At 43.3% G+C, this 15212-nt stretch overlaps 1 protein-coding gene across 1 annotated transcript in view; it reads left to right on the forward strand.

Annotated features, from left to right (window-relative positions):
• The window catches only part of TSPAN7 (tetraspanin 7), an 84781-nt gene that overhangs the window by 53532 nt on the left and 16037 nt on the right, over positions 1–15212 (forward strand). Inside the window, exon 2 of the mRNA XM_014876834.2 lies at positions 12446–12634. Coding sequence (XP_014732320.1) covers positions 12446–12634 — 189 coding nt within the window. The remainder of the gene's footprint in view (positions 1–12445; positions 12635–15212) is intronic.

Raw genomic sequence — 15212 nt, forward strand, 5'->3', positions numbered from 1 at the left:
GTGGATGAGTATAGCAATTTTATTTTTGTTTCCTTCCTTTCTGGTACTGCTGCTCTGTCATTCCTCCCATCTCATCCCTCTGATATCCTAAGCTTAGAGAAGCCTGTTGGTAACACTGTGGTGCTGGTGTGTCATCCTGGATTAACAGTGTGCATCAGCATAGGATGGCAAATTTGGGAGCTACATCCCTGCCTGGAGCCACTCACAGCACTGTCCTAGTGACAGCTGCTGGCAGGGTGTAGTAAGAGCTGGTAAAGTAAAAGTGGAAAGCTTGGTAGAGTAATCAACTAGGAATTTTTATGGCTCATGCTCAGCCTTTTAAAGTTTTCTATTTTCTGTCGTTAGTAGGTGGTTCCCTAAATTGGAACCTATAAAGAGCATAGATGAGGCTTGAATAAGATCAACTGGCAACGGTGCAAACATGAATTTTACAACAACCAGTCAAATGAAATAAAACAGAATGATGTGTATAATGATCGTAACATTAGCTTGCCTTACTGCTCATGTGAATGCTAGTAAGATAAATATTGAATATCTGTAAATAAACTAGCATTATACCAGCATGAAACCCCCCTTCAAACTGTAATTCTTCTTGAGAAAGATGCAGTGGTTTTCTTTAATCTTTTCAACAGGGGCTCTACAGTGAATCATTTCCTTTAATTGCTGTTCTGAAACACATAACAGGTTTTTTTATGCCCACTTTTTATATTTGTCTTTTTTCTTTCCGTTAATTGCAGTACTCCCATTCAAGCTTGCAAATGAAATTGCTTCCTCAACATATTTCTTCTCTGCTTTATGTAAACATAAGGGGGTTTATTAGCCCAATTTCCAGGGAGGATGGAAGTGCACTAACCCAACCACACAGAGAGGCTTTCACCAGTTATCGTAGTTACAGGCACTTGAAAGGAAACTCAGGGGAGTTGCCAGGCAGAACAAACCTCCTCTCCTTCTCTCACTCTGTGGAATTTCTCTCGTGCCTGGGGGACTGAGGAGCAGCACCACAACCCAGGCATGGCTGCTCACCTCTGCCTTTCCAGTGCCTGCTCTGACAGGCTCAGAAAGGCTTTGCAAGTTGCACCAGAGCCAAGAACCAGATAAAGTCCTCCTCTTCCTTTCCTTTAAACAACCAACTTAATTCATTTGCATTGATTGCAGATTTGCTTAGCAAGAATGTTAACTGTATATCAAAACCTGATTAAAGCTGATGAGATTAACAGGAATAAAGAAGTCTGAAAGTATTTAAAAATGAATCATCTTTCATAGCAATAAGATATGCAAAATACCATACAGCTTGGTCCATCTGTCATTTAGGACATCATTGCAGCTGTTTCAGAAAACTTGAAGGATTAAACAGCAAGGTACTATACGTAGAAATCTAAAAGTTTGATTTAAAACCCAAGCATAATCAATCCCTTCTGCAAATCTTATGCTGCACCTCAAACAGCAGGAGCATTCCTGCTCAGTTCTGGGGTATTTTGGTGGTTTTGACCAAGGACATTTTGATTTTGGCAGAGGGGTCTGCAGATGGAAGCAGCAGCCGTTCCATCTCCCAGGGGTCTTCTGCAGGGGTCTGGCAGCAGCTCAGCCACAAGTGACACTGACATTTGTCCCTGTGCTCCCAAGGGGCTGTGACAAAGCTCCAGGGTGGGGTGAGGGAACCCTGCATGATGGAATCCCACATGGGATTCCATGGAGCCATGCCAGAGAATGAGTTTAAGTAGTGGGAGACCTGTGGTTAAAAGGCTCTCCTGGTGGCATCACTGTCCTGATGGGGAATAGAGGTGCAGAGAGACTTGTGTCTCAAAAGGGCATTAAAGTACCAGCAGAGTAGTTACATGGGTGTTATCAGCAATATTGGGGTGTCACTTTGGTATTGTAATTATCTGGTATTTTTTACTGGTTTTGCTGTTGTGGGGGTGGTGGGGTTTGGGGTTTTGTTGTTGTCATTTTTGTTGCTTGGGTTCTTTTGTGTTGCGTTGGTTTGGTTTGATTTTTTTGGTTTGGTTTGCTTTTGCTTGGGTTTTTTGCCTTTTTTATTTTTTTCCTTGTAGTGTTGTTTTGATTTTTTTAATAATCAGACATCTGGGTTGAAATTTCTAAAATTTTGTTTCTGCTCTGGCTGACATGTTTTGGTTTTGTTTCAGCTGGAATTTAGCAGTTTGAGTGCAGGCTACATAGAAACTTTTTTTTTCCATGCAAGCACATACAGTCAAACACACTCAAAAGTGTCAGCATTTCAATTAGGCAACACTGACATGTAGCAAAACCCACCTAATAAATGAGGAATGTGCCTTTATTTTCAGACACATACTCAAGTGAATACCCACAAACAGGAACACCAGTATCTCAACCATTTAAGCACCAGTATATGTGCATGTATAGGAATATAAAACACAATTCAGTCGTTTCTTTTAATTTCATCCAAATGGTTGCAGGTCCTAAGCTATTTTGAAATCATATTTATAAGACATGGTGTGGAATTTTGATTTTGCAATCCTGTTGGGATTTCCTTCTCTCTAAGAAAGCACTGAAGTATTAAAAGCAACTTCTGGCTTTGACTTTGGCTCTTGTAGCAGGAGTAGCACATGAAAACCAGAGCTGTAGACAAATGAACAACAGAGCCTATGAAAATTGTCATGTGGATACAGAACCAGAGAGCTGGACCTTGGCTGGGCAAAACTGGGTTGCTTTAGAGAAGAGCAAACCTTACTTTTGCCATCCTTAGCCTTGTTCCTCTTTCACTTCCTTACCCGTGTTGCTGTGCTTGTGTTTTGGAGGACAGGCAGTAGCCAAGGTGGGGGAAATGCAGATGGTTGTGGAGAACATGGTTGGTTTTGAAGGACTGACTTGGGTATGGTGAACTGTGAACACATTATTTCTCATGTGAGCTGTACAACAGCATAGTGAGGATCTATCCTATGTGCACTGCCTCCAAAAGCAGAACACCAGAAAACACCTGGAGCATGGTGCTTGAAGAACACAAAACATGGCTCATGTGAAAGGAGAATGGAAAAGAACCAGAAGTCTTAATGATGGAAGGAATGTGCCCTTTCTGGGAAAAAAAATAAAACAGCCTCACAGTAGGAATGGCAATTCTCAGCTCATTCTGAGTATGATTAGGAGAATGTAAATAAGCACTGATTTTCCCTAAAATGGGATCAGGATATGAGGGACTTGGTTGCAATAATAAAATCCTTTTTAAACTCTAAACAAAACCGTATCATTACATGTACCCCCAAGCTGATTTTTGGATGGACTGAACTAAAATTACTGCTGCAGCTGACGACCTTCTAGCCAGAGGCAGCCTGGCTCTGCATGGATGGATGATGGATGGATGGATGGATGATGGGTGGATGGATGGATGAATGGATGGATGGATGGATGGATGATGGATGGATGGATGGATGGATGGATGGATGAATGGATGGATGATGGATGGATGGATGGAGGGATGGATGGATGGATGGATGGATGGATGGATGGATGGATGGATGGATGGCAGCTGAGACCCTGCTGTTCCCCCTTTCCCTTCACAGGCTCCAGCCTTTTAGGCATTCAGTGGGACCCCCCAGCTCTCCATTTGTGCAGCCCCCATCCCAGAGTGAAGGGATGAAAGCTGCCCAGCTGTCACTCTCTGCAGGCTCTGGCTGTGTTGTGGCTTCACCTCCTTCCCTGTTCCAGAGGAGGAGGCTGCTCCCACCCTCCTTACCCTGATTTGCAGCCTCAGTGCATTCATTGCTCCCTTTGCTCCCAGCTGGGCTGTCCTGTGGCTTTGCCAGCTCTCTCTTGTCCTTGCAGTGTAATCCTCTTACAGGCAGGTTTATATCCCCTCACCCTTCCTCATCCCAGGTCTGGAAGCCAACTCCCAAGGGAGCTCAAGGGACTCTCCAGTGCCTCCTCATCCCAGGATGGCCATGGACCTGCTCAGCATCCCCTCAGCTTTCTGGAAACAGCCTCCTCTGGAAATTCCTTGCCTTTGGAAATGCACCACTGTGCCTTCTGTGTGTGTGTGCCATGAGTGGCTCTTCATAAACACCGTGGTGAGCTGGTGTTCAGAAATCCTTCTCCTCCTCTATTGTTTGCAAATTTAGGGGCTTGAAACTGCTGGAATTGGTCCTAGAAATGTGACCTTGCATTTGGTACTACTGAATTTATCATCTCACACCTCAATGCCATATTCTGCTTTTTCTGAAGGTTATTAGGACTGTAGTTGCTTGAATAAAAATGGTTCTGAAAGAATTTCCTGGCACTGCTGTTGTGTGCAGTGACTAATGAGCTTGTGCATCTCTTTTTAATTCAAGTTTTCTTACTGCTAAATCCAAACTTTGTAAGGCTGTTACATGTACAGGGAGGAATTTATGTGCTAATTGATCCACTGAAATTACCAAAACTCCTTGACTGGAGTCTCTCTCAAAGGCTTCTCTACCCTGGTCAGTCCTGAGGAACAAAGGAGTCTTTCCACTGAAGTCTGACTCAGCCTGGGCTTTGGACACAGTCTCTTAGGCATGGATAGCACTAGAGGCTATTTTTCAGAGTGTTTAATTTTATTCCTTTACTTGGTTCACAAAGGAATTAATAGAAGTTTAGATTTTGCCTTGATTTATTAGGAGGCAAGCAAACAACAAGAGCATTTAAGAAATAATAAAGTATTTAAGTAGGGGATAGTCCTGTTTCAAAACTTTTTACTCTCTTGCATTTTTTATCATTTGAAGTCTTATATCTCAGTAAAATAGTGAACTGTTTTAAAATTTGAGGCCAGGCTATGTCATGCTGTGTAAACATGAATGTTTCTGTCATCTCTGTGTATTGCTACTGAAGGAATTGCATAGTGTGAGTATGAGGGACAGCTGCTGCATTTAAGCTTCCAAAAACTTTCAGGCCCCACAGGTAAATATTCCCTGGCTGTATCACTTTGCTGATGATCAGTCAGTTCTTTCTGTTCTGTGTACCAGCAGACCTTCAAAACAACCACAATTCCTCTGGCTAGGAGTGTGCCTTAGCCTTGCAGAGTGGGATGCTGCTTTTGAAGTCTCCACTCTCTAAGTTCTTTTCCCTGAGATATTCAGCCATGCATATTTAAAGCTACATTTCAAGAAATTAGGTCTGAAAATTCCCAGCAGAAATGTATTTTTGCGTTTTATTTTTATCCAGAGATGACCACATTTTTCTCTGGCTTAAAAGACACATCAATTAATAGAGCCACTGGTGACTAATCTGTAAAGCAGAATATCTTCACTCATTTAATGAAGAGTCTTACATAAAAATCATTCTCATGATAAAGAACTTAATTTTACCGAGATTTCCAACTTCTTTTCTGAAAGTGCTACGTGTCATAAAGCTACATCTTCAGCATAAGAATATGGCTATTTATGATAACGATTTATCACAGGCTTGATATTAGTATAGAAATCAGGTCCCAAATGTCCTTCCAGAATCTTCCCACAAGTGGCATGTAATCAATTGTTTCCTTATAGAAAAAATTCTCTAAGAATAGGTATTTGCACTGTATTAGCAAGAAATCCGTAGTTTTGAGCAATGCTGCAAGGTTGTTTTCAAGTTCTTGTCTTCCCACTGCAGTCCTTGTTAGTGCTCCTAGGACTTTTTGGGCAATGTCCAATTTTTTATCCTGCAGCAAACAAAATTACTGTGATGTTTTCTTCCCTGCTGTTCATTAAATGATCATTGACCTCTTCTGGTTGCAAGGAGGAGGTTGCACTGACCTCTATGTGATTTTTAATGTGTTTTCCATACAGAGTAAGTGATTCAGCCCTGGTTGTCATTTCTGCCCTAGCCTGCAAGGAAAGCACTCTTAGACCTCGGGGTGTGGTTGGTGTATGGATGGGTGGGGCTGCTGGGAAGCACCTGGGCTCTTTATAAAATGTTCCCTTCCTTTCAGAGGTCATTTAACTCTGTAGTTGATAGAGGCACTGTTAAAGTTAGGGATTAGTAGATTAGTACACACTCTGTTGTCTGCCGAGTTGGTGGTGAGTAGCCAAATCAGCTCCATGATAATTAGGTATTCCCTTTGCCATCTGTGTGAGAGCCAATATTTTAATTTATTGTCTTTTTTTTTTTTTTTTACCAGCACTACAGTTTTACCTCTGAGGACCTTAATCTAATGTCAGCTCACTTGGGACAACTATTCATGTACTTGTAATAGTGTCCAAGCTAGGACAAACACTGGAAATTAAAAATATTTCTGAAAACGAAGTAGGATAGTAGTCCACTTAGAGGAAGGAGCTGTGCAAGAACAGGTTGTTAAGCTTGATATGAGTGTGTCTAATCAAAATCTCCTCTGCTGTATTTCAGGGCAGATTCAGTGGTTGTCCAATGACTTGAGTGCTCTGGACACTCAGCTCTGACCCAGTGGTGATGTGAGAGCAGAGGCAGCATCCCCACTGCTGTGGTTTGCATGTGCTGGTATCCCTGATGATGGTTTCCACAGGGAGTACATGGACCAGGAGTTTTAATACACAGGAATCCCAGTTTTGCACAGAAACAGCAAGGGCTGTGGTGGATAATCAGTTTTGTGACAGCAGCTAGTTCCAGATGGATGCTGAGCAGCGGGGATCATTACTCAAACAGATTCCTGAGGTGAAGGGATGAAGCAAGATTCGTTGTGCTGGACATTCCACACATGCAACAAGGAGAGAAAACCCTGAGCCCAAAGCGTGGCAGCCTGCCCAGGTGAGACAAGCAGGGGATCTCAGAGAGGAATGTGAGTATTTTCCTTTAAATCCTTTTGGCTGTGTCTTTTTAGGAAGGAATTATTTATATAGAAAACTGTAAGGAGCAAAGAAGAAGAGGGACAGGCCTGAGTTACAAGAGCAAAGGGACAAAATAATGTTGTTGGGTACTGGGGGAATGTGTTAAGAAAGAAACGGTGAAGTCAGGAACTAGAAGACACTGGAACAGTTACATCTAAGAATGGCCACTGCAGGTGTTTTCTCCTAACACGGTGACCTTTACAGGCTGTCTCTCAGTTTGCAAAGGGGCCAGAAATGGTTATTTATGGACTTGCAACTTGCTGCCTTTCTCCAGCAACACAGCTCATGGCATCTTCATTTCCTGTGCACTCCAGCAGAGATCAGTCCTGCGCAGAGGTGACCCAAGGTGGGTTTGCAGGTGTAGTCAGGATCAGCAGATGTGAGGACACAGAATTCAGGTGTGTTGCTGGCTTACAGGCATTTCCATGTTCTGTTCTATATTGGTTTTAGTCGCCTGCCTGCCTGATGAGAGCCCAGGGGCTGAGGCAGGAGAAGACTCAAAGCCAGCCACTCCCAGAGCCTGACAAGCTGTAAAGCAAGAACATTTTGAACGTGATCCATTGCCTATTTTGGGAAAGTTATAAAATTTTCAGAGGTAGGCCAGTTATTTTTAAGTCTCTCTGGACATGCTTTTAACGCAGGATTTGTTCTGGATGTTGTCAAGGTCGGACGTTTTCATCGTGGAAAAGTTCCCCTCCTTTGGGTAAATGTCTGGAAGAGGTAATTAGCTGTGTGCTTTGGTCCTCTCTCATTTCCTCACAGCCTGCTAAACCTATTGCTAGACCTTTCAGCTTCAGCCAAGATGGATTGAGATAGTTCTTGTCTGCCTTCCCCTGGCTTCATCCATTTTCTGCACAGCCTTTCTCTAGCCTGTTTGAGGAAAAGGTTGCAGGAGAGCTGGGCAGAGACAGCATGTCTCTATCAGAATGCAGGGAGGCTGGTGTTTGGAAAAGGAAGTATTTGGAATTGAGAACCTGAAAATGCCAACAACCTGGTTCTTTTCCTTGTATCTGATTCTTTGCCGCTGCTTTGAATTTCTTTTTAAGCTGCCCCCTTTTTACATTCATTTAGCGAGGTTGAAAATATGAAATGAAATAGAAGAATTATACCTACAGCGAGATCCTCATTAATGAAGTTGCCCTCCTGCAGCTCTGTTCTGTAGATAAAGAGCTGGTCCAGAGGAATGCTGAGCTCTTCCTGCTGCTTTTGGGAGTAGGAGGGATTGCTGTGCACTCTGCAGCAATCAGGATTGGCTTCCAAGTTTTATTTTGACAGAGTTTGAGAATCAAAATAGCTCACATCAGTAATGAACAGGAGGACATGAATTATGTGGACCAATAAACTAGCAATTCCTGCTGCACCTTTCTCTTCACCTCTGTAACTGACAAACTTTAAATATTCCGTGTGGCAGCCCTGAGTATAAATAAGGGCTTGAATTAGGAAGCGTGGTGTAGAACCTTCCATGCCTCCTGTGTCAGCAGCAGCTGATACACATCGTGCCACCAATGCTCTGTGGGTTTTGGGGTATGAGGACAGCAGACTCTTTGAGGAGTGGTGTGCATCAGTTGAAAGGAATACATAGTGTTTTCCTGCCTAATTCTGACAGAATTTAATTAATTAAAGACAGTGCACTTTCAGAAGCTATTTTCTGAATACTCCTCTCTGCATGCTTTGCTGCTGTTACCTAGAAGGGGGTTGATAGTTTAATCTTTGTTTTGGCACTATTAAAAGAAGTAATTCTTGGACATTTTTCTGTTGTCTTTTATTGAGAAACTGCATGTGTTTAGTATTAGTTCTGATTTCAGCAATGCCCAGCATTATCAGGGCACTTTCCCTGTGTCCTGTAAAGCTGTGTACCCTTGTGTCAGTGCTGTTGGCCATATTTTGTGTGTGTCTCTAAAAAGCAGTTGGTTTGTTGGACAAGTGAGGTTAGAGCTGACAGTCAGTTCTTTTGTATTTCTGCCTGCCTGTGGCATGGTAACTTTTCCACCACATCCAGAACTGGGAGCAGTACTGCAGGTAACATTGGAAACATCTGTATTGATGCTGAAGGAAGGTAAAAGGACTAGGAATCCTGCCTTTGACTGAAATCAGGGGTTGGTGGGATGTGCCTGTGATACCATGCTTGAGGAGAGGCAAGAGGTAGAGTTGGGGGCGTTGGTTCACAGATTTATTTTTTTTTAAACCAGAACAATCCAATTCATGTAGATTAAAACATTCTGTGGGAACATCTTGATTTCAGTGGAAATTTTCTTAGAAAATGTCCAGGTGGCCCACCTGCTTCATTTCCTGCCATCTCATCAGTCAAGGGCTTCTGGGGTGTGTTTGCTGAGCCTGAGCTCAGAGGCACTGAAATGTGAGACCTGCTGGGGCTAAACAATGCATTTCTTCGTGTGTACAGCCTTTGCAATCCTTGCCCAACCTGGATATCTCCTGTGTTTTTTGGGTTTTGTTTTTTTTTTCTTTTAACCTTTAAAATTTTGACCTAAATGAAGGGCAGGACTAATAATGATGTTTTATGGAATCTACATCTCCAGTTTCCTGGCTGAGGAAACATGAATCCAGGGGCTTCCACTGCAGGGAACTTTTGTAAGGAAGATATCATCTACCTTGATGAAATCGCTTTCTAATAATGTTGCAAACTAGAGAAAGAATGCAGAAAAGAAACAGAAGATGCTGGAAAAGTCCATCAAAACATTGTGGGGGGCAAGACAGGCTGCAAGTATGAAAAAGAGGCAACCAAAACCAGCACAAACCACTTGCAAGCCCACTTGTGGACACAAAGCCAGTCTGAGTTTCTGGGGCTTGTTATGATGATAGGAACTGGTCCTGAGCATGGATAAATCAGGCCAGCCCTGGCTGCTGGCAGGAATCTCTCTGGTGATGTTGTCTGCTTGGGTGTGGAGATGAGCTTTGCCTGTGTTATCCAGGATTATTGCTGCTTATACCAAGGCTGGTATAAAAGGAAGGTCCAAGGAAAACTACGGAGTTTTTTTCTAAATCAAAAGCATTTGGTAAATTTGTGACAGGCCTTGAAACCTGGTGGTTGGGGTAGTTTTTCTATTTTGCTTTCCCTTAAAAACACCAAAGGACATGATCCCATGTGTCTTTGCATTTAGGTAGGATCTCTGGCAGTTAGCTGCTTTTTAGAAGCAAACTTCTTACTTTTTTTTAATTTTTTTTTTTCCTTTGCAAATGCTTGTTTTTATGTACCACTCCAGATGTCTCATTTGGGGCATTGTGGGCTGTGCAGCTGCCAGTTCATTTCTTCTGTGTCTGCTGAGGATCTGGAGTGGGGTTATGACACACTTTCTTTCCAGGACAAATCTTAAAATTCTTGCTGGGCCATATGAAGACCAGGTTTTGCTGTAGGAAGTCCACTGATGGAATTGTACTGCTGCTCTTGTGCTCCACGTGTGCTGGCTCTTCCAGGTGTTTGTAAATAAAGTTCCTTTGGATGCTGAATGCTCAGAGGGGCTCTAAAGGTCAAAGGGCTGGTAATCACTGTCCTCTGACTGCCAGGATATCTGAAATACTTTGTACCTCTCCTGTGTGATCATTGTCTGAATTGAAACTTTACAGTGGAAAGGGAGTAGGGAAGGCTGAGGTGGAATTGTGCCTTGGAGAAGGTGCTGTGGGTTTCCTTTTAGACCTTTCAGAAGCCCCAACTATGGAACCTGACCCTGAGGTCACAGAAAGAGGCTGGTGGAGAGATTTGGGGTCAAAGGAAGGAGACAGAGGTGAAGGGAAGATGTGTGTACTGATGGTGAGTGTCAGGAGCAGTGTCTGTTCCTGCTGCCTTGTTCTCAGGCCAGAACTGTCCTGGTCTTCTGTCTGCCCATGTCTCTCCTGCTTTTAAAGAAACATCTAAAAACCAAACCAGAAACCAGTACATTCATTGTGCCCTAGGCTGTGTGATGGCACAGAGAGATAGTGATGGAAAGTGTGTCTTGGAAGTAAGGAAATGAGGCTTGCCTTGGGGTGGAGGTGGGCATTAGCCATAGCACTGCTTGTGCTCTGCTAAATAAAGGTCAGGAAAAGGTTTGTAGGGAAGTCTTAGGGTTTTTTATCTTCATAAGCAAAATTCCAGCCAGCAGTGCTGCAACTTGAGGTGCATCATCAGCATCTTTGTGGAAACATCCCATCCCCTCTGCCAAGCTTGCTAGGGGCTTAGACCTCCCAACAAACTCAGGGATTTCCTTAAATCCTTGTAAATCAGAGCTCTATTAAGAAGCAGGAGGGGAATAAACCACCAAGAGGCTTTCCTCCTTTTTTCCAAAGTCTGTGTGTGCTATAAATTGAATAGGCCCCCCCTGAGACCTGGGGAAACCAAACTCTTAAAATGCATAGTAAAGGGTTGGTAATTGTTTCAAACAGCCAACTAAAAATGCTTTTTATTACGAGGCTTGAGCTCTCTTTCATATGTGAAGCTGCTTGTTCATTTTGGCAGTGAAGGCTGCTTTTATGCCTCCCTGGGGACAGTGGTAAAACTTTCAGCAGCTTAGGCACAGAAACCAGCCCTTTGTGGAACTGAAGGCGAGAAACCAGAAGTTGTTCTGCAGATTTCCCAGTCCCCTGCAGCTTGCTTTCAGATTTTGCTGATTAATCCACTTTTGTTCAGGACAAGGAGAGCTGAAGACGGTGCTGTGCAGGGGTGGGACCAGACTTGGCAAGGGCACTGGGTGTCTGTGGGTTGGTGGGCTCCTTGGTGATTTTTTCTGACGTTCAGCTGTTGGGTGCAATAACAAGGAATCACACTTTGCACACAGTTGCACTGAAAGATGGACAAGAGCTGGATTTATTCTTACTGCCACTGTGAGCAGGAGAGCAGAAGTCTCTGGTAATCCTGTCCCAAAGTGGTAGCAGAAATGCCAATGCCTGCTGAGGCTGATGATGGAGGGGAGCAGGGGACACTCAGACAGGGGGACATGTGGAGTTTCATGTCTCTCAGGGGACTGCAGGAGCAGGGAGCCGTTCCTGCAGCTGGAACACTGCATCCTCCCTTGGCAGTGATTCGTCTTAGATATTTGTCCATCAGTGGCAGCCTTAATGTAACATCTCCATCTGCTGGACTTTAATTTTGTCTGTCTGTCCCTCTGGAGTTTGTAGAAGCCTTGAGGCTTCATCCTGCCAGCAGCATAGCATCAGCACATCCCTTCAGGATCCTGTGTGCTGGCTTTGGAGGCTCCCCAGTGGTTCCTGAATGTTTCTGCCCTTGCTTTGGAGGTTCCTCCAGTTGTGGACACACTGCTAGAGAGCTAGGAAAATTACAGTCTGGAAAATCATTCCCAGGCAGGAGGTTCTCCTGCTCTCTCAGCTTCTTTCCCAGGCTGATAGCTTGTTCAGCTTCAGTTAGGGAGACTTTCTCCCAGGATGATAACTTGGTCAAAACAGAATGGAATTAATAATAAAAATCAACACCAGGTACCAGCCGTGAGACTCTTCCTGAGCTATGGTCCCACGGGTGTTCTCTCAGTTATCCAACGAGCTGCTGTCTTGTCTTAGCTCTGCAGAACATACTATAAAAAGTACAAATCGTGCTCTCAATAAATGTCTCTTTCCTACCGTGAGAGGGACCATGTAGCTGTGCCTTATTTCCGCCGCTGCTAAAGAGTTAAATCCTTAACCCAGCAGCTACATCCAGTAACTCCTGACACGTTTCTGCCCTTGCCTTGCAGATCACTGGCGTTATCCTTCTGGCAGTGGGGGTCTGGGGCAAGCTCACCCTTGGCACCTACATCTCTCTGATTGCTGAGAACTCCACCAATGCCCCCTACGTGCTCATCGGGACGGGCACCACCATCATCGTCTTCGGCCTCTTCGGCTGCTTTGCCACCTGTCGTGGCAGCCCATGGATGCTGAAGCTGGTGAGCAAATATCAGTGGCACCACATATATTAGTGGCTCCACATGTATTAGTGGCTAGCTGTTTTTTTCTTTTTGCTTTGACTCAAAGTTAGGATTGAATGCACGAGGGACGGATTTTCTCGTTCAGACTTAGTTGTTTATTAACTTTTATTTATAGTATTGAGAGTTTCGTAGCACTTCTAGCTAAAAACAAGAACATGTCAGTGTATTTTGTTAGTTACAAGGTCTTTTCAAGCCCAACTATCCAATTAAAAGCTAACATCTATATTATTTGTACTTTTGACTCAATAAGTAAACCCCTGTGACCCGCACTGCAGTACTTTGTAACCAACTAAAAACTGCTACCTGAAATCACAAAGAAGAAACAAGAAGGAAGAAGAGCTGCCACCTAAGAACCTTCATCTTGTTCTCTACCTTTTACTATATTCTAAAACTCCAGTTTCAAAACCCTTTCACCATGTGATATTACACACTTTTATTCAAGCTACACACCAGTGATCCCAACTCCATCACTCAGATTTGGAAGCCTTCTCCAGGGCCTCAGGTCAAAAGCAGTGTTCTCCAGGGGGTCAGTGCCAGAAAGCACAGACAGTTCAAAACTCCCAGGCTTCAGGGTTCCAACAAGCAAATCCAAGTGCCTTAGAAGGGGAGGAGGGTTTTTTTGATCAGTTGAGATTCCCCCCACCCCCTTACAGATGTTGTTTTTAGGCACATAAACTCGATTTTATTAATCTCTATGTTCAACATGTGTGCCTTTAGGACAAAGGGGGAAAAAAAAACTCTTTGCCAAAACCAGTTTCTTGATTAACTATGACTGAATTTTGCTAGACGTGGTGCATAGGCCCAGGAGTTTGGAGCAGGGTGGAATGCTGCTGAATTGCTCTGTGAGTTGTTCTACAATCATTCTGGTTTTCTGTGAGACAGATAGAGAAATAGATTTATGATCTTAAAGATGCCCAGAGCATCATAAATGTGAAATTCTTTCAAACTGTATTTTAAGGGGTCAGTTTAATACCCTGATGTGAAGTTATGGAACAAATAGCTGGTACCTCGTAAAAGCACACCAGCCCTTCTTTTTCTCCTAACATTCACTAGGATGGGACAATTCAACCCAAAAAGCAGAGCACTGTATAGTATCTCAAAAGCAGCAGAGGCTCAAGGTGCAATGAGCAGAGGGGAAGCTGTTGTGCCTCAGTCCACTTTAACTTCTCTCTCTATGAATTTCTCTGTTCTGAGTTTTCCAGCCTTCCTTAAAATTTAAAATAAGTACAGGTTAAACAGATGAGAAACTGTGTTTCTAGGCATATTTAGGAGCAAAATCCTGCATGTGCAATGATTTGAAGGGTGGAAAAAGCACTTGTGAAGCAGTGAACTAGTGAGAAAGGGCATGACAGTATAATGCATCTCCTGCTACAGTATTTTGGGACAGGTTTTCTAAGGAGATGGGATGATTTTTCTCCAGTTCAAACTGCAGTTTAAAAAAGAAAGGACATGTTAAAGGGAGTTAGTTTCCTCAAGTGATGGCAGGGAGGGGAAGGGGAGAGGTAGCAGCTGCAATCCCATCAGCTGGTGGCCAGCTGGCGAGTACCTCCCTGCTGTCTCTTGCTGGTGATGTGCTGTCAGGGCATGGCCAGAGGCTTGCTGGACCACTGCAGTCCAGATGGGGAAGGGATAAAGGTGAATTATGATATAAATCCATAGGAAATCAGGCTCTGCAAGTTGCCCCATAACTCATGTAACTTTGTCAAAGCTATGCCACTAACAGTAGCATGTGTTGTTCCAAGCATGAGGGTTTATTTTCCTTGTACATGTAAGAAATATTTCTAAACTTCTTTTCTCTCCTAAACAGAGCAGTAATTTGACAGCTCCATTAATTGGACACCTTTTTTTTCTAGTTCTGCCTTCACTGTTGTGCTCCTTTCCCCAATAACCTTGCATTAAAGCTAAGTTTCCCTTTCTCCACTAAATCCTGCTAGGACTGAATTTAATTTAAAATGTTTCCTTTCTTAATTAACTGTTACTTAGCAGGTGGAGTAAAAAGATATTTTTTCCTCCAGAAAATTAAGCCCCAACTTCAAATTTTACTATCCCACTTTGCATTTTTCTTTATCTTTTTTATTTCTGCTTAAATATATTTTTAGCACTTGGTGAGTGCCTACACTGAAAGCACTGTTTTCAAGGTTTATTTAGCAACTGATCCAAATGCTGCACCTAAATCCAAATATGGACCTTGGCTCAGCAAAGTGTTTGGAGCATATGTGTAGTGTTACTGTGAGAATATTTCCAGTGAAGGCAATATTTCAGTTCATTCATTGCAGAAACTTCAGGAATCAGGCAGCAAATCCCAGTCTGGCAGTGAGATAGATAAACACAAACCAAAACACCTGGGGAAGCCTGTTGACCTTAGCAGAGCAACATGCAAACAGGAAGGGGCTGCTTGTATTCCTTATTGCAAGATTAAAACCTGACTGACTTGGATTCACCTCTGGCGTGTGAGTGTGTTTTAACTTATACAAGAGCACTAAGAAACGTGGGAACAGAAATGTCAGAAAAGCCAGTAATGAAGCAATATATATCA

Source organism: Sturnus vulgaris, chromosome 2 (assembly GCF_052056855.1).
Source record: "Sturnus vulgaris isolate bStuVul1 chromosome 2, bStuVul1.hap1, whole genome shotgun sequence".
In the NCBI taxonomy this organism is placed as follows: Eukaryota; Metazoa; Chordata; class Aves; order Passeriformes; family Sturnidae; genus Sturnus; species Sturnus vulgaris.